The following is a 23,868-nucleotide window of genomic DNA, read 5'->3' as shown; positions in this document are numbered from 1 at the left end:
AAGAAGTGGAGAGCCCTGGGGTCCTCTCCTAGCTGGTGAGCACGTGGGAGGATAAGTGGGGCATAGGGTGGAAGGGAGAGCAGGGGGCCGCCAGGGAGAGTCTGTTCTACGATGAAGGGAAGAACATCCTCTGGCCTCTGCGAAGCCCTTCTCCAGCCCTTTCCTGGGAGAACCTGGCTGCCTTTGTGCTGTTTGATGCACTTATTATTATCATAATAACGATTATTGAGAGAGCTCTGCTGCAAGCCAAGCATTTGCTAGGTCCTTCATGTTTGTTGTCTCGTTCAGTCTTCACAGAGGCTGTGTTGAGGGACATGTCCTACTTATGCCAAGAGGACCTTGTATTCACTTCGCTAAGAACTTCTATTACTTTATTTAATCCTCAAAACAGTCCTATCACAGGGAGACTCTTATTACCTCCATGTTACAAACAAGAACACTGAGAGGCCGGGTCACTCACAAAATCCTACAGCCAGGAAGTGTCAGGGCCAGGACTGGGCCCACACTGCTTGTGCAGACAACTGTGAGCGTGAGGTGGGAGAGCCTTATGCTGGCCCTGCTGGGGAAGCCTTCACAGTCTGGTGGAATCTGGATGGGTGACACCGCAACTCCAGGGATTGGTTGGCCAATTGGTGTCCCTCCTGGAGATGCCTCCGTGGATGGGGGAGGCGGAGGTCGGGCTCAGGTGGGCAGTAGAGTTTGAGTTGGGCTGTGGCACAAGTCGCAATGGCTGTGTCTAGTCAAGCAGCAAGATCCTGTATCAAGAATGTTCTGAGCCTCAGAGGTGTGAGGCATCTGCCAGTTAGTAGAGGAGTGGTAGCATTTGTCTCAGCAATCCCTGACTTTGTGACCTGGGGCAAGTCACCTCGCCCCTCAGAGTTCAGCTCTCATCTCTAAAGCAGGCAGCTGTCCTTAACCTCCTTGCAGGTTGGGTGGACCACCTGACATTTGAGACCATTGTGATTTGAGAACTGTGCTCTCGTGTTGCCAGGCTGTAGATTTATGTAGCACACAGGCATCTGCATACTCTTGCACTGGATTCTTAAATTATCCGTCTCAATGTTTAAATGCAGAGAATCACCCATGTTCTCCCCTCCTCTAACTTCCAATGTCCTCCGTGTTTCTCCCAGGGACCTCTCAGCCAGGTGGACTAGTCAGTGTATACACCTGCCTGGCTCAGACAAGCCTGGTGGGTTCCCGCAGGTGTAGCCAGCTTTGTGGGTGGCCCAAGGTGTGGCATGTCCCAAGGCTAAGAGTCAGCAGATGGCACACTGGTTCCCAGCAGATGAGAGTGACAAGCCCACCTTTGCTGGGAAAGCCAGGCCAGTTCTTTAAAAGTCTGTTGTCAAAAAAGCCTTTACAGTAACTAACAAGAAATTACATTCATAAGCCTACCACCCAAACATAGCTATTTATGTTTCCCTGTGGTTCCAGTCAGTCTTTATCTATTGGTATGCAATCATTTGTACTTGTACAATTTCCTGCTCTACTTCCCCCGCCGCCAGTTAATACCATGAATAGCTTTTTCCCTTTTAACTGACTAAATCATGTTTCATTAAAGTACATACCCATATCTCCCCGTTGTTGGACATTTGGTTTTTTAGTTTCCAGCTTTTGACCATTACAAATTTTACTTCCGTAAAACAAATTTCTTCCCATATTTTCCCCGTTTTCTTTTGAATTAATATTTTAGATAAATCCTCAGGAATGAGGTGACCAGGCTGACATTTTTACGCTCTTGGTATCCTCACTTTCATAAGACGGTGTTGGTTAACCAGTACCACCTGTAACATGGGAGTGTCCCTATCTGCCTGCAGCCTTGCCAGCCCTGGGTCATTTGTTTTAAAGCAGGGCTCATTATTTATTGTCCTTTATAGTTATTAAATGATACTTTTTTTTTGTTTTTTTCATTTTAATTGGCATTTCTGTCATTGGTGGGGAAATCGTCTGTTTCTCCCTGTTTGTAGAACCCCAGGAGTTGGGGTCTGGGATGCTCTTGAGGTATTGCTGTTTCTCCCAGCAGGGTCATGGTCAACCAACAGTTATGGGTCCTCTTCTTGTGAGCTGTCACCACCCATAACGTCAGTTGTCATGCTGGTGCTCCTGTGATTTGTTTGAGCTGCTATGTTTGTGATGTTTTGTCTATTAGTAGTTTCTCTGTCTCCTCCTTTACTTTCAAGCTGTCTCATTGTCTCAGGATGCCTGTCTGTGGAGCTAGGGATTGCTAAGACAGTGCCTCAACCTTGTATGACCAGAGTCTGAGAGGAGGACCTTCCAAGGAGAGAAGAGCTTTTCATGGGCTTTTCTGTTTGGACTTGGTGACCTCTGTTGGACTGCATAGGAGTCTTTGGACTCCTGGTCCTCACTGCGCCCTACTAGGCTAGCGGGTTTACCTGGTACTTAAACACCGATCAGAGCCCACCTGCTCAGTTGATATGTACAGGTTTTGTGGATGGATCTACCTCTCAGCACTGTCGTCTGGTACAGGGCTTCCTCCTGCTTCAGCTGAAGTGGCCAGTGCTCAGAGGACATCCCAGCCCTGATTTAAGTCCCCTTCAGCTTATAACTGCATTCATGACCGCCTATGAGCAGCAGCCTCTCATCAGGGCTGGTAAAGGCAGGGTTGGGAAGGATTGAGTTGTCCATGTAAGTTGACTTCTGTAGGGTGTAAAGAATATTTCCAAACTCTCAATAGATTAACTCATGCCACATGTGGAGCTGGCTCTGAAAGATGTAGGTCTGCCCTGGGAGGGTTGGGCAGCCCTCCCATCCCAGGCCCCTGGCCGTTCTGGGGCCTCCCTGACTCCAAGCCAGTGGAAAGTGATACCCAGCGGGTGCATACCAGAGCAGGGCCTGGCAGAGCACTGCGAGGTGGCGGCAGTGCTTCCCAAGCCCCTAACTGAGTCCAGCTTTCTGGGCCCCAGCGGCTCTGGCAGCATCCTTCCCAAATCACTGCCTGCACAGGTCATTTGAGCACTCCTGCAAAATGGTTGGTCGCTTTTGAAAGAGTACTGAAAAGCGTTTCCAGCAGGCAGACCAACCTGCAGGGAGGGAGGAGGCAAGGGTCGGATTAGCAGGAAAGGGACGCGGGAGGAGAGCAGAGGCCAGGCTATTAGGTTTTGCTTTTCCTCTTTAAGCTAAAGAGGGTCCGGATGTAAGAGGAGAGAAGCTTGGGTGGAGGGGAGATGACTCCAGGGCAAAGGTCTTGGGGCTGAGAAGCCCTTGGGAGAAACTACTCGAGGCGGGGGGTGGTGGTGGCGGGAAACAAAACCCAGGCTCCTTGATGCCCTTGAGAAGCGTTCCCTGAGAACTGATGTGGATGTCCCCGGCCTGGGTGTCCAGGGCTGGGACAGTTACCTGGCAGGCTCATCAGCTACCCACCTTTCCAAGTTTCTGGGGGTGATTCCAAGGGCCACCATGGCTGTTCCCCTCTTCATCCAAAGGAGACCATGTCTCACCCCATCTCCTGCCCAGATCACACCTTCAACAGAACAGCTGGTTACTGTCCCCCAAAGTCCTCACCCAGCCTGAGCCTTTACATCGGTAACTTTGGGTGACAGGGCACATCCACATTGTCATGATATTCTTTTGCATTTAAGCAGCATTCTTTTTAAGGCAGGAAGGACAGGATATACCCGAGGTCACAGCCTCACATGACCCAGCAAGGCTGGAAGTGTAAAAACAGAGGCTGGGCTGGGTCCTGTGTGTTCCAGAGGGACACTGTGGATTTGAAAATGTGCAAGGGGCTCCTGACAGGTCTCTTGTAAATGCCAAGGCTTTACTTCTGTATTCTATAGAATATTCTGTGCCATGTTGATATTTCATTTTTTTATTTTTTTGGCCATACTACATGGCTTGTGGGATCTTAGTTCCTGACCAGGGCTTGAACCCCGGCCCCGGCAGTGAAAGTGCTGAGTCCTAACCACTGGACCACCAGGGAATTCCTGCCATGTTGATATTTTAAATGTCTTACTTCTTTCCTTAGTTCTTTTATTCTCCCATCTTCTCTTGCATGTCTTTCTCGCACAAGGTGCTGTGGAAGCAAAGGTAGTCTAGCTGGGGAGAGAGAGCCAGCCAGATAGTGACAGCCCAGTATGTGAGGGCACAGATGCAGCTGGGCAGCTGGACAGGGATATCAGAGGACAGCTCAGGGATTGGGGTGGCTTTGAGTTTTCCTTTTTGCATCGGCAACTCGAGCTTTATAATGTGGGGAGAGTATGGTGAGAGGAACACCTGGTGGACTAGGACTGGGAAGATCTGGATCTAAATCCTGGTTCTGCCACTTACCAGCTGTGTCACCTTGGGTAAGTTACTGCTCTCTTGGGGCCCCAGCTTCCTCATTTGGGAAACCAAGACAGAAGTTCCATCTACCCCTCAGGGTGGATGTGAGTCTCAAGTGAGAGAATGCTTGAGGAAGCACATCACACAGGCGGAAAACTCTAAATAAATTCAAAACCAAGTCCTCTTCCAGCACTGCCACCCCTGACAATGATATGGTGCACGGCACGGGACTGAGGCCTGGGATTTAGACATGGTCTTGACCATGCGCTCTCTTGCTGGGAGACCTTGCATGGCCACTTCCCCTCATGTGGGCTTGGTTTCCTCATCTGTTAGGAAACTTCCATGTGATGGTGGTTTCTGTGCAGGGATCACTGAGGGAGAGTGAGGAGCCTACTCCCCTGGGAATTTACTATTAGCCTCTTATTGTGGAGGATTTCAAACATATACAAAAGTAGACAGAATGATGTAAGAACCCTCAAAGGCCCATCCCCCAGCTTCACATTACCCCTATATTGCGAGTCTTGTTTTATATCAAATCCTACTCCTCCTGACCCCAACTGTTCATTTGCTGCAATACTTTAAAGCAAACCTCAGACATGCATGGACCTCGAGACTGTCATACAGAGTGAAGGGAGTCAGAAAGAGAAGAACAAATATTGCATATTAACACATATATGCGGAATATAAAAAAATGGTATGAATCAACCGGTTTGCAAGGCAGAGATAGAGACACAGATGTAGAGAACAAACATATGGACACCAAGTGGGGAAAGTGGGGGGGGGGGGTTTGGGGGAGAATGAATTGGGAGATTGGGATTGCCATATATACATTACTAATAAGAAAAAAATATCAAATTGCACACTTTAAATATATGCAGTTTATTGTATGTCAAAAGAAATAAAATTAAAAAATTAAGCAAACCTCAGACACCATCCTCATTTTACATGTAAACTCTTTAGTATGTATCTCTAACTGATGGCAGTTTTAAAAACGTGGCCTCCAGGGGTTTATCACACCTGACAGAATTATCCATCCAGGCCCCGGACCACCGAGGCTGTCTATGCTCCAGTCCATAGTGATATACCTGATGAACCCAAAGATACCTTTTTATGGTTGTTTTATTTGAATTAGCATCCAAATGAGGGAAGTTTGCATGCTGGGTCTGGTTTTTTTGACTCCCATGTCTCTTATTCTATGGCAGTTCTCCTTCCCTCTCTTTTTTGATGCCATTGACTTGTTGTGAGAACTAAGTCATTTGTCCTGTTGATTGTTTCACAGTCTGGATGTGGTTTATTCCTTCCTCGTGGTGTCATTTAACTTGTTCTTCCATGTCCTGTATTTCCTGAAAACTACAATTAGACCTAAGCAAGATGCCCTTCCTATTGGGGATGTTCAGTAGAAATATAGTACAAACCACAAATGCAAAAAAATGCTGGATTTCCTAGCAGCCATATTGAATAAGAGGTAAAAAGAACTAGGTGGGTTAATTTTAATAACATTTTTTATTTAACTCAATGTATACAAAATATTATCATTTTAACATGTAATCAATATAAAACTCATTAATGAGATAGCTTACATTCTTTTTCTCATCCTGTGTCTTCAAAACCCAGTATGTATCTTACAGCACATTTCAGTTCATTTGCAATGCAATGGTTAGAGTGCAGTCCTGCCAACAAAATAAAATTGTATTTAAAAGAAAATATTTTATACCACTTCAGTTTTTGAATTAAAATGAAGTAAAATTTAAAAGTCAGTTCCTCAGTCGCACTAGCCATATTTCAAATGCTCAGTAGCCACACGTGACTAGTAGCTACTATATTGGACAGCATATAGAGAGAACATTTCTGTCACTGCAGAGAGTTCCGTTAATAGCACTGAGGCTTAAGCAGATTTAGGTTCAATTTTTTAGTTTGCAATACTTTGTAGGTGTTGCTGTATACTTCCTGTTGTATCACATTATGTCTAGTTGTTCTATTTTTCATGATGCTAAGATTGATAAGTGGGTCTATCTATGCTTCTGGACATTTTTAAAGAAAGGAGAAAAGAAGATTTTGAAGCTCTTTATTTAGGATGGACTAGGTGGCAGGGAGTGAATTATTCCCAAAACTGGGACAGAAGCCATTCTGGCCATATGAAAATCATCTGAGGACACTCTATGATATAGTGGTTGAGAGTCATTCTTCCTGGGTTTGAATCCTGATTCTACCACTTACTGGTGTTAGATCTTGGGCAAGTGACTTAACCTTTCTGAGCCTCTGTCTCTTCAACTGTGAAATAGGAAAATAATAGTACTTAGCTCCTAGGGTATTGTGATGATTAAATGAGATAATGTGCAAAAAGTACACATTTTGCACAAAGTATTCAATGAATATTAATTACCATTGTTATGTCTGTTATTACAACAATACAGGCTTGGAGGCCTTGCTCCTGGAGAATCTAATTTGGTAGGATCTCTGGTGGGATCTGGAAATCTGCATTTTATTTATTTTATTTTATTTTATTTTATTTTGTTTTTAGTTTATTTAAAAGCCTACATATAGTTTCATTTCATATAGTTTAATAAAGCTCTTTCATTCATTAAACATCCTGAAGTGGGATCAGCAAAACTTTTCTCTAAAGGGCCAGTTAGTAAATGCTGTAGATTTCTTTTTTTTTTTTTAAGATTTATTATTATTTATTTATTTATTTATTTATTTATTTATTTATTTATTTTTGGCTGTGTTGGGTCTTCGTGGCTGCATGTGGGGCGAGCAGGGGCTACTCTTCATTGCCATGTGCAAACTTCTCATTGCGGCGGCTTCTCTTGTTGCAGAGCATGGGCTCTAGAGCACAGGCTCAGTAGTTGTGGCCCACGGGCTTAGTTGCTCAGGGGCATGTGGGATCTTCCTGGACCAGGGATCGAACCCATGTCCCCTGAATTGGCAGGCGGATTCTTAACCCCTGGAAATCTGCTTTTTAAACAAGTTTTCCAGATGATCCTGAGTTCCTGGACCCTCTGACCCAAATCCCTTCCTGAGATCTTTTCCTGGGGTGACCCTTGGCTATGTCCCAGCTCCAGAGAAGCCCATGTCAGCTGGATACTCCAGCATCTGTCAGAGGCCAAACAAGTCCAGTAGGACTGCCAGATTTAGCAAATAAAAATCTCCCATTCTTTCTGGCAGCCATAAATCCTGAATCAGACAAAACTGTGAACTAGTCGTTTTGGGTCTCTCTATTCCTACCACATCAACCATAGGGTATAGGAGGGTAGAGTGTGAGGACAAAAGCAGTATTTTAGAGTTTTTAGAGATGAATATAATTAATGGGTCTTGATGTTTAAGTTAGGGACATGTCTTTGAAGAGGTCATCTTTTATAAAATCAAAGAAAGGGGTTTGGAAACCATCTTGATCAGTCTGCTCATTTTGCAGGTGAGGAAACCGAGGCCTGCCTGGAGGGGGCGAGGAGTGAATTGTGCAAATCCAATAGCAGGACTGGACTGGAACCTAAGTCTCCAGTTTCCGGCCCAGCATATGTTCCTCTCTGTCATCCCACAGCACTTGTTTCTGTCCTCTGTCACCTCAGTCATATGGTGGGGAGGGGTAGCACCCAGAGTAACCAGGGACCTGGGCCTAGAGTGTGAGCAGAGGCCCTTCTGGTGATGCCCTAAGGGTGGTTCCTGCCCTCGTAATCCAAAGGGAGGAGCACAGAAAATAGAAATAGAAGCAAAGCCAGTCCCTGTGCTGGCTGGACAGAGCCACAGAGATGGGTCAGGGGATTCTGCCATGCAGGGTGCCTGGGGACAGGGTGAGGGGTTGCACCCATGGGCTTGGGCTCATGACACACAGGGCTGACTGGGCCTGGGCCCTCCCTACCCGTGTCTTGCAGAGTGTCCGGAGGAGAGCTCTTCGACTTCCTGGCCCAGAAGGAGTCCCTGAGTGAGGAGGAGGCCACCAGCTTCATTAAGCAGATCCTGGAAGGGGTGAACTACCTTCATGCCAAGAAAATTGCTCACTTTGATCTCAAGGTCAGTGAAGGGGCAAAGGGAAAAGAATCAGTTCAGGAAGAATGGGCCTAGTCTCTCCTGGTGTCATTGCCAGGAGGGGTCAGCGCCCACTTGGCCTTTCTCCCTCATCTTACAGTTGCAAGCTCGGAGCTCTTGGGAAAGATATGATGCCACAAGAATTGTTTCCCTCCTGAGTTTTGTTTCACAGATAAAGTTTTCTTCACATAGGGGCTGATGGCAAGAAGCTTCTGAATCAGACCTCAGGCATCTTCTTTCTTTCAGGGAGCACATAGGGTGTAATTTTTAAATACGTAAGCCAGTGACAGGAAACTTGAAACCAAATCCGTTTCACAAGACTGAACTTTTCAGTAACCAAGAGCTAACTCCTGAGTGGGCAGAGCTAGACACATTCAGACAAATACTGCTGAGGTTGCCTGGCTCTCTGGACCCAGCACAGCATCCAGCATCCGTTGACCAGAGGTTGTAACTCTTAGAGCCCAGTGACCGCTGGCTGTGCGCCCCTGCCCCGCCCCTTACTGTGGCCATAAAGCTGCTTCCAGGGGCCACTGATCATTTGTGGTAACTGTTGTTCAGGGTCGAGAAAGTTCACTGTGACCACATAGGACTTCACAAAGCAAGAGTGTGGTCAGAGTAGAAGGATCGGTTCCCGTAGTAGCTGAGCTTGGTTGCATAGACTGATGAGCCTTCACAGTCACCCGAAGCATAAAGATCCTCCGGCCTATGATCAGAGGGACCTGTTTACTGGGGAGGAGACCCATTCATTTTTCTATCCAGAAATTCCTGTTGTGTTTCAGGCATTGTGCTGAGTGCCTGGGTGTTGCTATAGGTACAGAATCAACTGAGGCCTTGTCTGAGCTTAGTTCCTCTCTTCCAGGAACTTGTGCAGGAATCAGAAAAGAGAGATCAACAACTCTAAGTGCTGTGATAGAGGGAAGTACCTGGGGGCTGGGAGACTAAATGAGAAGGAATCTAAGTCAGTCTGGGGTATCTGAGAGGGCTTCCTGGAAGAGGTAGTATTTGAGTTGAGTTTTAAAGGACTGCCAGGGGTTAGCAGAGGGGAAGGGCCTTCTAAGGAAGCGGGTACATGGTCCTGAAATAGCACAATGCAGTCAGGGTGGTACAGGCAAAGGGTGAATGTGCTGAATGGAGAAGCCAGGAGGAGAGCAGGAGGCAGACGCAGGCATGGAAGCCAAGCCAAGGAGGTTGAACTTTTCCCTGAGAGATGGGGCCAGATGAGCAGAGAGGCGAGGTGAGCATATGTGTGTTTCAGAAAGATCCCTCCGGCTGGGAGCACTGATAGAATGGGGACAGTAATCTGGGTGAGATGTGGCAAGTGACAAACTAATTTGATGAGGGGACAAATTCAAGACCTTTTACAGGTTGCTCTGAGGATTGATTAGGTACCTAATTAGATGTGGGAATTGAGGGGAAGGGCAGAGTCCAGGATGACACCCAAGCTCCAGCTGTGGGTCTGGCCCAGAGAGGGTATGGTGTGCCCGGGGTCTCAGCGGCTGCACCAGGGTGCGGGGTCACATCCCACACGTGGATCCCACCCCAGATCTTACTCTGCCCTGTGGGGTGACCTGCTCTGAGTCTCCCCTTCTTAGGCTGATTGTCACAGTATCCTGAGCTCCTCCAGTAGAAGACATCTAGCAGAGTCTTGCTTAGGTGTCACAGGGTAAAACTCGGGGTCACTAAGGAGGGTATGGCCTGGGCAGGCCTTTGGACCTCAGAGTGATAACATACCAAGCAGGAAACGGGCTACCTGCATTGCACCTGCGTCTTCTTCCTGGTAATGCTATGGACGGCTGACTTATTTTCTGTGTCTTTGCTGGCTCCAGGAGGCCAGCCTCAAAATGGGCTTCTTTGTCTTTTCTCTCACGGGGCTGGTAGAGGCAGGGGTGTGGAATCCCACAGGCCCTGATGATCACAGCAGTTTTGTGCCGTTCGGTTGACTTCTATGGCAGCCGGCAGCGGTGGGGAGAGTCAGGCAAGTCACGGTTTCACCCTCACTCTACGGTGTACCAGGAAACAGCTGAACCTCCGTTTTTCAGCTTTAACACAAATGGTAATACTTACCTGTCAGAGTTGTAAAAATGAGAGAGAAGCAGGATTAAGTGCTGGATACTAGTTAGGTCCTCTATAATAGAAGCTGGTATTATTATTTCCCTTCCCAGAATAGAGGAAAAGGAAACACAACTCTTGTTACAGTGTTTCGGGCCCTGGTAGACTAGGAAAACACAACGTGCTAATGCAATTCTAAACTGCCCAGCAGAGAGCTGAGGTTGGTTGCTAGGTGGGGCTGCTGGTAGGGGATCTTGTCTGGCTCCTGGGCTCAATCTGGACGTTTTCCACAGCCTGGAGACAGTCTGGGTTTCTCCTGGATGCATGTAGGGTGAAGGTGCTACTAACCCCCATTCTGCCTTGTTTCCTTAGAGGGGTGTGGACTCTGAGCCTTCTGACTCCCCCACCCATGGGTCCCTTGGCCCCAGGCCCAGCTGGGCAACTTCAAAAGTGATGAGTAGCTGGAACTCAGTGGGATTACCTCACGATTGGCTAGATACTTCCTGGAGCCAGAATGTGGGTGCGTGTTCCCCTTGGCTGGAACTTCCCGCCAGCTAGAGGGGATCGTGCAGAAGGTCCAGCTGGTAGCTTAGAGGGGCCTTCTTGGTGCTACCATATAAAATTCATTTTATGGGAATACATTTCTCTTCCTGATTTTCCTTCTCCACGAGGGACCTCTGCTTTCCACTCCTCCTGCGTTCTCTTCTCCTTGTCACGTGAGTCAGGCTTGCTTGGCTGCCGCATGAACTCAGCCTTCATCTTATCTCTACATCCCTGCTCAAGACCTGTTCTCCACGCTCAGCTTCCAGCTGGAAGGAGAAGGTGGAGGGGGAGGATCAGCTCTCTGGCCTGCCTTTGGAATATGAATGACCTCTCCTGCCATGTCAGCCACCGTGCTGGGACAGTGAGGCTCTGTCCCTGCTTACGACACGCTCCCAACCTTGTGGCAGAGAGCAGATGAATGGAAAAGTTAATGTACAGTAAGCAGTCTTGGTGAAAACAGGTCGTGGCTTGCTGTTGCCCAGAAATCTGTGGTGGCTCCTTGTCACCCACCATAGGATAAGTGAACCCCTTCTCAGCATGGCATTCAGGCCTGTGTTGCACTGCCTGAGCCCTGATTCTGGCCTCATCTACCTTTCCCCACTCCAGAACACTAGCCCCCGGCACCAAGATGACAGATACATGTGCTGGCCCCTTTTCTCTGTTTGTGCTCTTCACATCCGGACGCTACTAGTCTTCCTTTTCTCTGTCCAAAGACTTCCTGCTCATCCTGCAGGCCCAGCAGAAATGCCATTTCCTCTGGGAAGCCTTTCCCACGCCTGCCACCTCCCAAAGCGTAACTGAGAAATAACCTGCTTCCTCGCTTCTCTTGCCCCTTGCACAGATTTCCACTGGGAGCATTTATCACCGTGCATCACTTTCTGCCCTTGTCTCTAGCACAGTGCCTGACACTTGAGTTACTCAGTGTTGGGTGAATGAGTGCATGAAGGAATGAATGGTTTAGTAAGACAAAGGCACGCGTGGATATCATCTGGAAAATGCAATAGAGATGGCAGGCAGTTTTCAATTCAGTGATGTGGCATTTATTGAGGGACCATTGAGGGTAGCGTGACAAACATCAATCAGATATGGTACCTGCCTTCCAAGGGCCCACCATCTACGGGGAGTGAAACTGGTGGCGAGGCCATCTCAAATAAAAGCTAACCGTGACTCTCACCAAGAAACACTCACTTCCAAGGGGTAAGCTCTCTGCCTCAGCAAAAAGAATACCATCCCGGTTTGTGGTGTAAATTCACCACACACAGGCCTGCTGGTGTGGGTAGGTAGAGGGGGTGCAGGTAGACGATGTTGCCCTGTATTTACATAAATGAACGTGACCTTGGGGCTGACTGCCCCTCATCTTGGGTAGCACCTGATGTGCCATCTGGAGGATGGACACCAGGAAATGGGGCTCAGCACCACCCAGGAACCTCACCCTAGTACATGATCCCACACAAATAAAGGCCTTGTAGAGGGCGTTTTTGTGTGGTTTTCTGTTTATTTTGGATCTGGGAGTTTCCGCTCTGAGTATGGGTGTGTCTCCCCACCCTTTCCCAAATCCAGCTTGAGAATTCAGAAATGGAAGGTGGTCCTCAGGTCTGACTGGTATTTTAAGCACAAAGAACATGCCATGAGAATTGAATGAAATTGTATGCAAGCCAGGAACACAGAACTCCGAAGGGACTTTTTTGATTTATGTAAACAGTGTTAAGAAGAGTGAATTCCTGAGCAAGATACTCCGGAAGTCCAAATGCCTCTGTGCCCTGACCGTTCTTTGAGTTGTTCGTATGTTCATGATGTGATGGGGTCTACTCATCAAGTTTTTGTAAGAATGATACTAACGTTACTTTAAACGTAGATCCTACTTTCTAGAATACAGCATGCTTATACATCTCTTCTCTCATTTGATCCTCACAGCCACCCACTGAGGTGCAAGGTATTGTCACTTTTTTACACATAAAGCAGTTGAGCTTTAGAGAGGTTACGTTACTTGTCCAAGACCACACGGGTAGTAAATGATAGGGCTGGTACTTGAACGTAGCCAGTGAGGAGACCCTAAGCAAAGCTGAGTATCACCAGCTTTTATTTCACCAGATCCTAACAGTGCGGGGGTTCCTTACTTGCTTGCATCATGCCTTTCACACACGCTTAATCCGAAGGTGTAGACTGTGCCGTAAATCTATCCTTTGCACAGTTAATGTCTCATCTGGTTCCATCGTTTTCTTCTTTCTAATAGATTATTCCTCATACTTAAAAAGTTCATTTGTATTCTATTAATTGCTATAAAATGTGCATGTATTTGAAAGTATATCTTACAAGAGTGAGATGATTTCCATACTAAGACCTTGGAGCATGAAATAGCAGTGAGACTTGGCAGTTCTGACTGTCAAGATAGGTTAGGGTGAGACTGTAACAGTTTAGGGCAGACCAAGAAGTTTGTATAGGCAGTCACAGCCGTAAAAGACTTTTTACCCTCAAAATTCTTTATTGTGAAAACATTTCAAAATGTTTGAAGAAATTAGAAGACTACAGTGAGCACCATTATGCCCACCTTCTACACTCAACATCTGTCCACATTTGCTTTACCTCTTTCTCTCTTTAAGAAAGAAAAAAATATATATTTACATTTGTATAAAAGCATTATATATACACATATATGTGATTTTTTAAATTAAAAATATATTTAATAAAAATTTAAAAATAAGTATTAAAATGTATGTAATTTTTTAAAATGATGGTGTAACTTGAAAGAAAATTTTAGCTATCCTGACACTTCACTCCAAACACTTCAATAAGCATCTCCCAAGATTAAGTTCAATCTCCTACCAACTCACAGGACCATTATCACACTTAAGAAAGTTGACAGTAATTTGTGGAAGACCTTTAATTGGTAGAGAAACATTATTCTATTTCTGATTTAGAAAGAAAATTCTCCTGGCAGGGGAGAGAGAATGGATGAGAGAGAGTAGGCCAGTTGGAGGTAATAAGAATGTGGGAAAGAGATGAACCAAAGTTACCCCATAAACTTTTCTTAAAAAAATGAAAATTGATGGTCATTTATGGTTTTATAAAAAGTAAGAAAATATAGAAACATACAAGGAAGTTACCTATAGACTCTCAACTCCAAAATTATCATTATTAACATTTGGTATATTTTCTCCAGCTTTTTATGAACAGGGTGTATGTGTCTTTGTGTTTGTGTGTGTGTGTGTGTGTGTGTTTTAAGGTGTTATAACTCTACTACTTCTTCAGTTTTCTTTCCTGCTGTTTTCACTCTTCGTTCTAACCCAAGCAGCCCACATGTGCTCGGTAGCAATTTACTTTGCTGTTGAGGCTTTTATACAAGTCCTTCTGATTTCCTTTCCCTCTTGGTGTGTTCTGAGGGTGCACCCTGTTTCCTGTTCCTCATACCCAAAGCTTGGCTTGTGCCCAGCCTCAGTGTGTGCCCCGTGGGCCCTGCATCTCAGCCCCATACGTTAGCCTGGGAACCCAGAGCCCTAGGAGTGCATGCTGGCTCCTTCATCAACTACTAAGGTGCCACCCTAGGGTGACCCAAGGAAGAGTGAAATGAGGACACTGAGTTCCTAAACGGTTGAGAGAAGGAACAAAATGTGGCAAAAATTAAACTGTGGAGAGCCATAATTGAAAGAGTTGAAATATAGCAGCTCATGGGTAAATGGGGAGCATTAAACCAGCCAGCTGCTTCTCCCGAGATTCAGCAGGAGGCCACATGGGAAGTGGAAAGAGGAGAAGATTGTGGGTCAAGCCTGCATTTAAGTCTCACCTCTGCTGGGTGATGTTGGGAGGTCACAGCTCTGACCTTTCCTGGCCTTGAAAGCGGAGATAATATTGCCCCTCACTTTCTCACCCAGGAGTGGAGTGAGGGGCCAGGGAGAGATCAGCGTTTCTGAAAGTTCCCTGCAAACTCTAAGTCTCCTTACAAGTGCTGGCTGTGAATTTTAACTAGCCCCCCTGTGAGGCCACATTTCTCCCTATTCCTCTCTTTCCTCTAAAGGGATTTAGAAAGGGAGCTGGGCATGGAAGCACCCAAAGGGGAAATGAGTAAGGTGGTGCTTTCCTGCCAGCAGGCTGGGCAGATTCCCAAGGTGGCAGGACACTGTGTGAGGCTGATACGGCTTGGAGTAAATATCATGATCCCTATTTTACAGATGAGGAAACGAAGACAAAAAAGCAGTACCCTCCTCCTCTTTTGTCTTTATTAATTTGCCATCACCGTTAGGTGCTCAGAGGCTCCTTGCTACTGTCAGCTGGCCACAGCCCTCCACTCTGGACACCTGCCCAGGCCTGGCCTCCACTGAAGTATCATGTGTTCAAATAGTACCTTTTAGGTTCCATTCACATCTCTGCCATCAGCCCTCCCCCTGCAGCTGATCTCAATAAGAGTGAAAGAATCTGATTCTGGAAGTGCTGAAGGGTGGTAGAAAGGTATCTTGGCATGAAAAAACCTGGGTAAAAATCTAGCTGCACAACTTCTTAGTCGTGTGGCCTTGAATAAGTTACTTAACTTCCCCGATCCTCAGTTTCCTCATCTGGAGAATACAGAGAGTAACTTACTCTACTCAAATTCTGTGCAGTGACATTCTGGTAATAGCTGGATTTCCAGTTAACAAATACATGTATACACACACTAAATTATTATAAATTCTACTGATATAAAGGTTTATAATGTAATTTACAAGTAATAAAATATATAATACTTTTATTTTGTAAATTTCACAAAAATAAATTGATTCTCGTAGATCACTTTCCTTGGTTTCTGCCAATCTCTTGTATCAATAGCCAACCTATGGATGCAGTAGACAAACGAGTGTAATTCCCACAGGATTGTTCATTGATATTTTTGTTTCTGTTAACAAGTAAGGTGAGAACGAAGCAATGAGGACGTGTGTTGGAACTTCACGCATTTGGCAATATGACATGACTTCTTTGCTGCATTGGATAATAGTTTTTGAATATTAAAAAATATTTCCTCAATTTTCTCTGCTGGTAAAAAATAATGGCTATAGATGCAACATATTTATAAGTTTAATCTGTTATTAAGTGATTTTCTCCAGCACTTCCTAAGTCTAGAATCAAGAAATTAAGCCCTGATTTGTAGCGTCTGCCCATTTCAGTGGTGTAAATATACCCACTGTGGCCAGTTTCAAGGTACCAACATGATGACACTACCTAGAGCTAGAAAGAGGGGTGCAGTAACATACCATGATGTAGTATTTCCCCCATTCAGAGAAAAAAGGCATTAAATAACCTCAAGAACATAACAGATAATAAAATGTAGTAGAAATTAGGAAATAGTAAGTTTTAAGCATTTTAAATGTAATGTAATTAAATATGTTTCTATAATTTAATTTTTAATATTAACATAATATTCTTGCATGGCTCAGTTTAACAACTGGCTCACAACATTCCTGCAAATTTAACAGCAGGCTCTCATGAGCCAGTAGGCACCAGCTCTAGCCCACCCCGGCTCTCTGAGACCCTGTTGGTGAAAGCATTTTATAAACAGGACAGTGCTGTATGTGGGCCAGCTGTGGCAGTGGCAGCAGTGGTGTAACAATAATAATGCCAGCCAACATTTTTTGAGGGCTGTAGTAAATGTGTGGGCTCTTCTCTGAATGCTCTGTGTGTGTTTACCCCTTTTATCCACACGACAACCCTTTGAGGGAGGTTCCATGGTCATGGCCATTGTATGGAGAGGGGAGGTTGCTCAAGCGCTCCTAGGGCTTTCCAGTGCCTCCTCAGAACCCCTTACCATATTAACATTCCCGTTTTGCAGGTAAGGGCCAAGCATCAGAATGCTGAGTGAATTGCCAAGGTCATACAGCTAGCCTGGGGCAAAAGTGGGATTGAAACCCAAGTCTGTCCAGTGAGAGGGCCCTTTTTAGCACTGGTTCCCCAAACGCAGGTCACTGTCTCATTTTGACTTCCTTGCAGAGCTTGCTTTAGAAAACCAGCTTTGGAACCTTATTCCTGGTGAGTTGATTTAATTGGTTTGGTATTTTTAACACAGTCCGCAGGGGATTCCAATGGGTACCTAGCCCAGATGGGCCCCCAGAGCACAGCTTTGCGCTCAGAATGCCTGGATTCAGGCCCAGGTTCCTCCCTGGTTAGATGGAGGTGCCACCTATCCACAGCTTGGCGGCCATGAGGATCTAATAAGGTGATGCGTGGCGAGAGCCCACGGCAAATGCTAGTTGTCACATGGCACAGACCAGAGAGCCAGCATTGCTGATTGGCCCAAGGCCAAAATCCACTGGTCCTGGAATAGCTTTGAAAATGAAATTTTATTTCCCTCCCTCTACGCAACAAGAGCATAGAGACAGTAGGTAGTCGTTTTCTCTCTGGCTTTACCAGGCAGGGCCTCCAGAACCATGCAGCAGTCTCCCCCAGAGGAGCAGGCCATGAGGGAATGTGCAGAAGCTGTGGTTTAACAAATCCAGTGCGACTGGGTTGGGACCGTTCCCTAAGATGTGAGTTTTCTAGGAAAAACATGGAGCTGGAGCAGCAAGCTGGTGAGGCACCAGAGCCGAGATGGAAATGCCCACGTTGCCAGCATGCAAGGGTGATCCAAGTGGGCACCCTTACATCAGCTAGAGGAACAGAGGCTACATGGGAGAGGGGAGAGTACACAGGATTTGCAGTCAGCCTGAGCTTGAATCTCAGGTCCACTGCTTACTTGCTGAGGCACCTTGGGCACGTGTTTAACCTCTCTGAGCCTCGATTTCTTCATCTGTAAAATGGGGTGGTGACAGTACCTGCCTCAGAGAGTGAGAATCAAATAAGAGGAGCATGAATGCTTTGTAAACTATGTGCCATGGGTTTTGCTATGCGTGAAACCTCAGGCTGGGTGCCTTTGGGAACGCAGGAGGAACAGGCCCTGCCCTCAGCAAGTCTGCAGTCTAGTGGGGGAGGCAAGACTAAGCCACAGAGCTCTTGGCAGTGCTTGGTGCTGCAGGTCAAGACTGCTGCACAGGTGTGGAGCTGAGCGAAGGAAGGAGGGCTGGGCTGGGTATTCAGGTGATACTTCTTGGAGAAGATAGCATTCTGGCTGGGCCTGGAAGGATGGGTATCATTAATAGGCAGATGATAAAGACCTCTGGGAAGGAGAGGCATGATCAAGGAAACAAGCATAGAGATGATGATAATAGCTACAGGCCACTTTCTACACCTTGTCTGATCCTCTTAGTGACCCTCTTGAGGTAGATTTTATTGTTATTCCTAACACACAAGTGAGAAGCCTGAGGCTGAGAGGTTAAGTAACTTGCCTGGTGTCAGACTGCTGGTAAATGGCAAAACTGGGATTCAAACCCAGATTCTAAGGCACTATCTATGTTGAATTCCTAAAAGCAGGTTGTGCAAGAGATGCACATGTGACCATATTCGTCCATTCATTCCTTTATCCAGTAAACCATTCCTGAGCACCTGCTACCTTGCAACTGCTGTTGTGTGCGAGGGATGGAAAAGAGAGGCAAAGAGAGGCAAAACCCCTGTCCTCCTCTGTGAGGCCTGAAGATAGTGGGGAGAGGACGTGTAAGGGAGTAATTGTAGTGCAGTTTGTTCTCTGCCAGGGGCATGTCCGTGTACTTTGCAGGGCCTTGGGTGGAAACAGCTAGCTGTGTACGTGTTGGTGGGGAGGGGGGTCATAGGAGGCATTCCAGCAGGGAGGTGTTGGAGCTGGGTGGGGAGGGGGGAAGACGCTTGTCAGAAAGGCATTCCGTCAGAGTGAACTGCAGGTTGGGGTGGGAGTGATGAAGGTCAGCCAGAATGTAGCAGAGTACACTCTGCTGGCCAGAGGTGAGAGGGCCTTGAATGCCGATGAAGGCGAATGTTGGCCCACTGGAGCCTGGTGAGGAAGGGCTGCCTGTGGTCTCATCTACAGTGTGCCAGGGGGAGAATTTGCTGCAGCACCATGGAAACCTTCCCACAGAAGCCTGGCAGTGACTGGCCCTGCTTTCTCAGGTTGCCCAGCACTTCCTGAATAACCTGGGACCATGCTTGACATTTCCAGGGAAGGTTCCCTAGGCAGCTTCCTCGTCCCCATAACACAGAGAAGGCTGGGCTCCTGCTCTGCTGAGCTGAAGAGCCTCACCCAGTGACAGACAGGCCATGTGAGCACCTGGAGAGAGCACTGGGCCAGGGGTCAGCAGACATGGGCTCTGCTCTTTGCTCAGTGACCTTGGCAGTTTCTGGACCTCTCTGGGCAGCGCTGCAGCATGAAGGGACTAAATGGTCTGTGAGGTCCCTTGTAGCCCTAACATTGTGTGTCTGGGGTAAGACAGAATGTGGGGGAGGAGGCAGGTCTGCAAAGGGCATGTTCTTCAGATTGAGCAGGGATTCAGCAAAGTTCCCAGGAATGACTGTTGTCACTGCTGCATCCCAGAAAGGAGAGAACAAAGATAGCCACCCTGCTCTGAGATATCATTGGGCACTGCTCCTTATGTGGACCATCTCTCTTAATTCTCAGATCGACTGAATGCCACGGTAGGTGTTCCCATTTTACAGATGGGAAACCAAGGCTCCAAGAGGTCCGATGACTTTGCCCAGGTTTCACTGTGAGCAGTAGAGATGGAATTGGAAGCCAGACCTGCCTGACTCTAAGCTCTGGTCTTTGGCACCTTACTGCCTAGCTCCCCCAAAGCTGCCTTCATCCTGCAGGGACTCTTAGACATGCTGTACTGGGCCAGTAGGGATCACCCGACACGGGTCCCCTGGAGGATCAGCTTCCAGTTGGCACCATGACACGCACCTCTGGCCAGATCCACTGGGCTGCTAAAGGGCACATTGGCCTGCAGCTGCCTGCCTGGTAGGCTGAGCTGGTGGGTTTGTTTTAACAGATGGGGAAAATTTCACCTCCTGATGGCCATGCCATGGGCCCTGGGCTCGACAGTGACAACACCTATGAGAATGTGATCCCTTCCTCCAGCCGTGCTCTGGAGGTGACGTCAGGTGTGTGGGTAAAGTGTTTGGTTGAAGTAAATGAAGCTGGAGGAGAATGACAGGAGTGAGGGAGTGTGGATGGGCTTGCACTGTCCCGAGGGCAGTCTGGCTTGGCAGTCTGCTCTTCCTTCCTGACCTGCTCTTCCTTCCTCAGGAGACCTGAGGCTTTGTGGGTCTTGGCTTGGGGCCCAGAGAAGTGGGAATTGGCCTAGGCAGCTTGGAGATTGTGCCTCCTGGCAGTTACAGAGCCTAGAGCTTGAAGAGGCTTTGGCTGTCATCCAGAGTTTACTTTGGAGTTAGGGGACTGAGGCCCAGAGAGAGGAAGTAGCCTGCTTAAGCTCACACAGCCTTGGGTGGTAGAGTTGAAATTGGAATTTCCCAATACCCAGGCCCGGGCTGTCTCCCACCACCCTACCCTGTTTGGGGAGGGGGGAAGCAAAGAAGCTTGGACCAAACCATTGGGGGAACTGCCTCTTTGCTGCCCTCAGACCACCCTTCAGAACCTTCCTGAGTCCCTTTTCCCTCCTGATCCAGCTTTACAGCAGCCCTGCCGTGGGGCGTGCTCTCGGGCTCCCCTAGTGGTAGAGGGCCTTCATGGCACAGAAAGGGAAAGGCTACTAGCCCCCAATTCCTTCAATCCACATCAGCAAATTGTTATGAAATATGCAGAATGCAAGACTCCGTAGGGATGCCAGGAACCTTAAAGCTGATTCACATTTTCCCAAGGAGGCTACCACCCAGGAAAGCTGCATCACAATACGAAAGACAGCCTGCAACCAGGGCCACTCACTCATAAGCATGTTTGGTGCTGGGGAGGTTAGAGCACGAGGTCAAGGGCTGCTTCATTGAAAAGCAAGGGAATAAAAGGAGGCAGAGGTGGGGGATAGGCTCTGAAAGTGTGAGAAAGAGTAGGAAAGGCATTCTAGGTGAGAAGAAGAGCCAGAGTAAAGGATGGAGTAGAGATGTCGTTCTGGACCCGGTAATGTGCATCCTGAGGGGATATAGGACAGGTGCAGGCAAGTGATGGGCAGTGAGGCTGGAAAGGGAGCATTGGGGGCAGTCGGTGCAGAGCCTCGGATGCCTCAGATATCAGGCAGGGCATTTGGACTTTCTCTGATGATCAGTAGGACCACTGAAGATATTTCATTTAACCAAGTTGGGTGCTGCGGTGGAGAGAGCAGGAGCTGGACTTCCCGGGAAGCTCATCCTGACTCTGCCATTATGAGCTGTTGGACCTTGGGCGAATGCTTTAGCATTCTGAACCTCAGTTTCCTCGTCTGTGGAATGGGATTGATGCAGCCACTCAGGGTGGCTGCAAGGATGACATAGAGCACTAGTGTAACGCCTGCCTTGGTAGATGTACAGTAAATGTCAGTCCCTGCCTTGCCTCCTGGGTAGCATCAGACTATTAATGAAGGTTGGGACAGCAAGAAGGAAGCCTTTCTGAAAGCAGGAGAAGCTACAGATATGGGGTCCAGATCCCCTGGCCAGCGTAGAATCTCTTTGGTGGCCTGGACAGGAAGCAGGAAACATTGGTGGCAGGGAGCCTGCAGCCTCTGTGTACTCCCAGTCAGGGCTGGTGTGAGCCAGAAGGTGCATCTGGTCCAAATGGCCCAACTTGTGAGTAGTGAATGAGGTGGGGATGAGAACCCAGGTCTTGACCGCCCAGCAGAGCGTTCCTGCTGCACCAGGGCCACCTCCCAGCCTGGAACCCCTAGACCACACCACTTTATCCAGACCCATCTTGGGACTCTCTTTACCAGGAACTCTCTTTTCTCATTGACATGAGGTGGTTCAGCCCAGGAGGGCCTGAGGCTTCTTTCTGAGCCTCTGGACACAGCAGGAAGACCAGGCCAGGGGCGGGGCTCAGGACCACTCACTGGGTGAAAGCATCACCGGAAGAAAAGGCATCCTGGGATGGGAAACAGGTGCTGGGGCAGGGAAGTAGCTGTGCCGAGCCAGGTTGTAAGATTGCCCCAGGCTGCCAGGACCGAAGGGCATTCCCACTTCTCCCTGGGATAGATTCCCAGGACCCTTGAGAAGCAGAGCAGGGGGGCCATTTAGCCTAGTGGTTAGGAGCACAGGCATTGGAGTCGGACAGATAAAGATTAAAACCCTTGTGTTCATGAGTCAGTATTTTTTCAGTTTTGGTTTCTTTTTCTGAGAAAGAGGAATGATTAACACCCATCGCGTGAGAGGGTCAATGAGGTATAAAGTATGTCACGTGCCTGGTTAGCACCAGCCCTGCACATTGTAGAGATTTACTACATGGCACCTGGTTTCACTTGGGGAACATTTACTGAGCACCTGCTGGGTGCCAGGCTCTATGCTAAGCTTAGGGTTATTGATAGGAATAAAAGCCTCGGTAAGCTCTCAGCCCAGGGTGGGAAGACAGGTCAGTAAACTGACAAGCTCAAGGCAGTGGGAGAAGCACTGAAATAGAGTGCAGGGTGCAGTGGGAACTGGGGAGGGGGTGGGGGTGGGGGGCCGGGGGAGGCTCTCTGGAGGAGGTACTATTTTCACTGAAATGTGAATAGGAAGTAGCCACGTTTGAGGTAGGGACAGTGCAGGGAGAGTGTCCCAAGCAGGGGAGCACCTGCTGTGTGTTAGATTCTTGGGGTGAGGCAGGGGATAAACGGGACTCAGGGGATAAGTATGGCCTTGCCAGGAGGTTCTCACAAGCCATCAGGGGGGCTATTTCACCTGGACTGTGGGCCACAGAGGTGAGAGGATGCAAAGCAAGAAGCTTCTCACTTCTCAGGGTGCTGCCTGGGAGAATTCTGCCTCCACTTGTTCCTCCTTCCTTCCCGTGGGGGTCCCTGCCCCTGTTCCTACTGCCCTCCAGCTCTGGGGACCATCAGGGCTGGTGAGTCTGCCTCTGTCCACTGCGACTCCCAGTCTTGTTCAGTGGGTTTTGCGTGGTGGTCAGGAGGACCCTGGCCGGGCCCTTCAGCCACAGGGAGAAGCCTTGTGGCTGTTCCCAGGAAGAGAGAAGTTCCCAAAAAAGGGCTGAGGAACATGGTGGAATGGGGGAAGGAGAAGCCCCCTGCTCAGGAGATGGTGGGCAGTGGGGAGGGTTCAGCTCACTGCAGAGGGTGCCAGGATGCTTGGGGTTGCTGGGCAGCCACTGGGGGGCTGGGTTGGGGCACTGGCGGGAGCCCCCAGCCTGCATCCTGTGTCCTGACCTCCCCCTGCCCTCACTCTCCTTTCGGCAGAGCCTAAGGAGCTGCCCTGCCTTGGGAAAGGACTTTGACACATTTTTAAAATAAAGCTAAGAGAAATCTCCAGAGGGGAAAAAGAATAAACACACTTAAAAATTCAAAAGGAAATGTATTATTTATTTTTTCTTAAAGGAATAAAAAGGAGGGATTCCTCATCCAACTCACTTGAGTGAAAATTTCCAGCCACAATGACGTGAGGTCACAGAGACCAGGGAGCCAGGAAGTTAGGGATGGGGACACCTGGGGTGTCTTCAGTGCAGATTCAGAATTGGTTCAGCCAACAGTTTGGGCCACCGTCTGCTTGCCACCCTCTGAGCTCTGCACTGAGAGGGCAGAGATGCAAACACCTGAATCCTTCCACCAGCTGAGGGTCCAGTAGGGCAGCAAGGACAGACAGCAAGAACTGTCAGACAAGAGAGAGTGTGACAACTGTCAGAGCAAAAAGGTTTCCAGTGAGCATGAAGGGGTCCAGGGGAGGGAGGGTTCACATCTGAGGGTGAGGGAGAAGGCTCAGTGCTGGTGAGGAAAGGTTTCAAGGAAGAGGTGGGTTGAGTTAGATTTTGAAGCCTGGCTAGGATTTCAGTGGGCAGAGATTGAGCAGAGGCTTTCCAGTTAGAGCAGATGCTGAGAGCAAAAGTGCAAGGTGGGAAATTCTCCGGTACTTTGAGAAACAGACATTCAATTTTCTTAAACATTTATTTATTTACTTATCTATTTATTTAAAACCACTATTGAGGTTTATATAAATCACATAGCATGTATTTCACCCATTTAAAGTGTACAATTTACAAAGTTG

The 23,868-nt window shown here is 47.8% G+C and overlaps 1 protein-coding gene across 2 annotated transcripts in view; it reads left to right on the top strand.

The window, feature by feature from the left end:
• DAPK2 (death associated protein kinase 2) overlaps positions 1–23,868 on the top strand; it is a 116,957-nt gene that overhangs the window by 66,993 nt on the left and 26,096 nt on the right. For both annotated transcript variants that reach the window (XM_057722787.1, XM_057722786.1), the window contains exon 4: positions 8,151–8,289. In XM_057722787.1, coding sequence (XP_057578770.1) covers positions 8,151–8,289 — 139 coding nt within the window. The remainder of the gene's footprint in view (positions 1–8,150; positions 8,290–23,868) is intronic.

This window comes from Hippopotamus amphibius, chromosome 2 (genome assembly GCF_030028045.1).
Source record: "Hippopotamus amphibius kiboko isolate mHipAmp2 chromosome 2, mHipAmp2.hap2, whole genome shotgun sequence".
Lineage (NCBI taxonomy): Eukaryota > Metazoa > Chordata > Mammalia > Artiodactyla > Hippopotamidae > Hippopotamus > Hippopotamus amphibius.
This window is presented reverse-complemented; position numbering and strand designations above follow the sequence as displayed.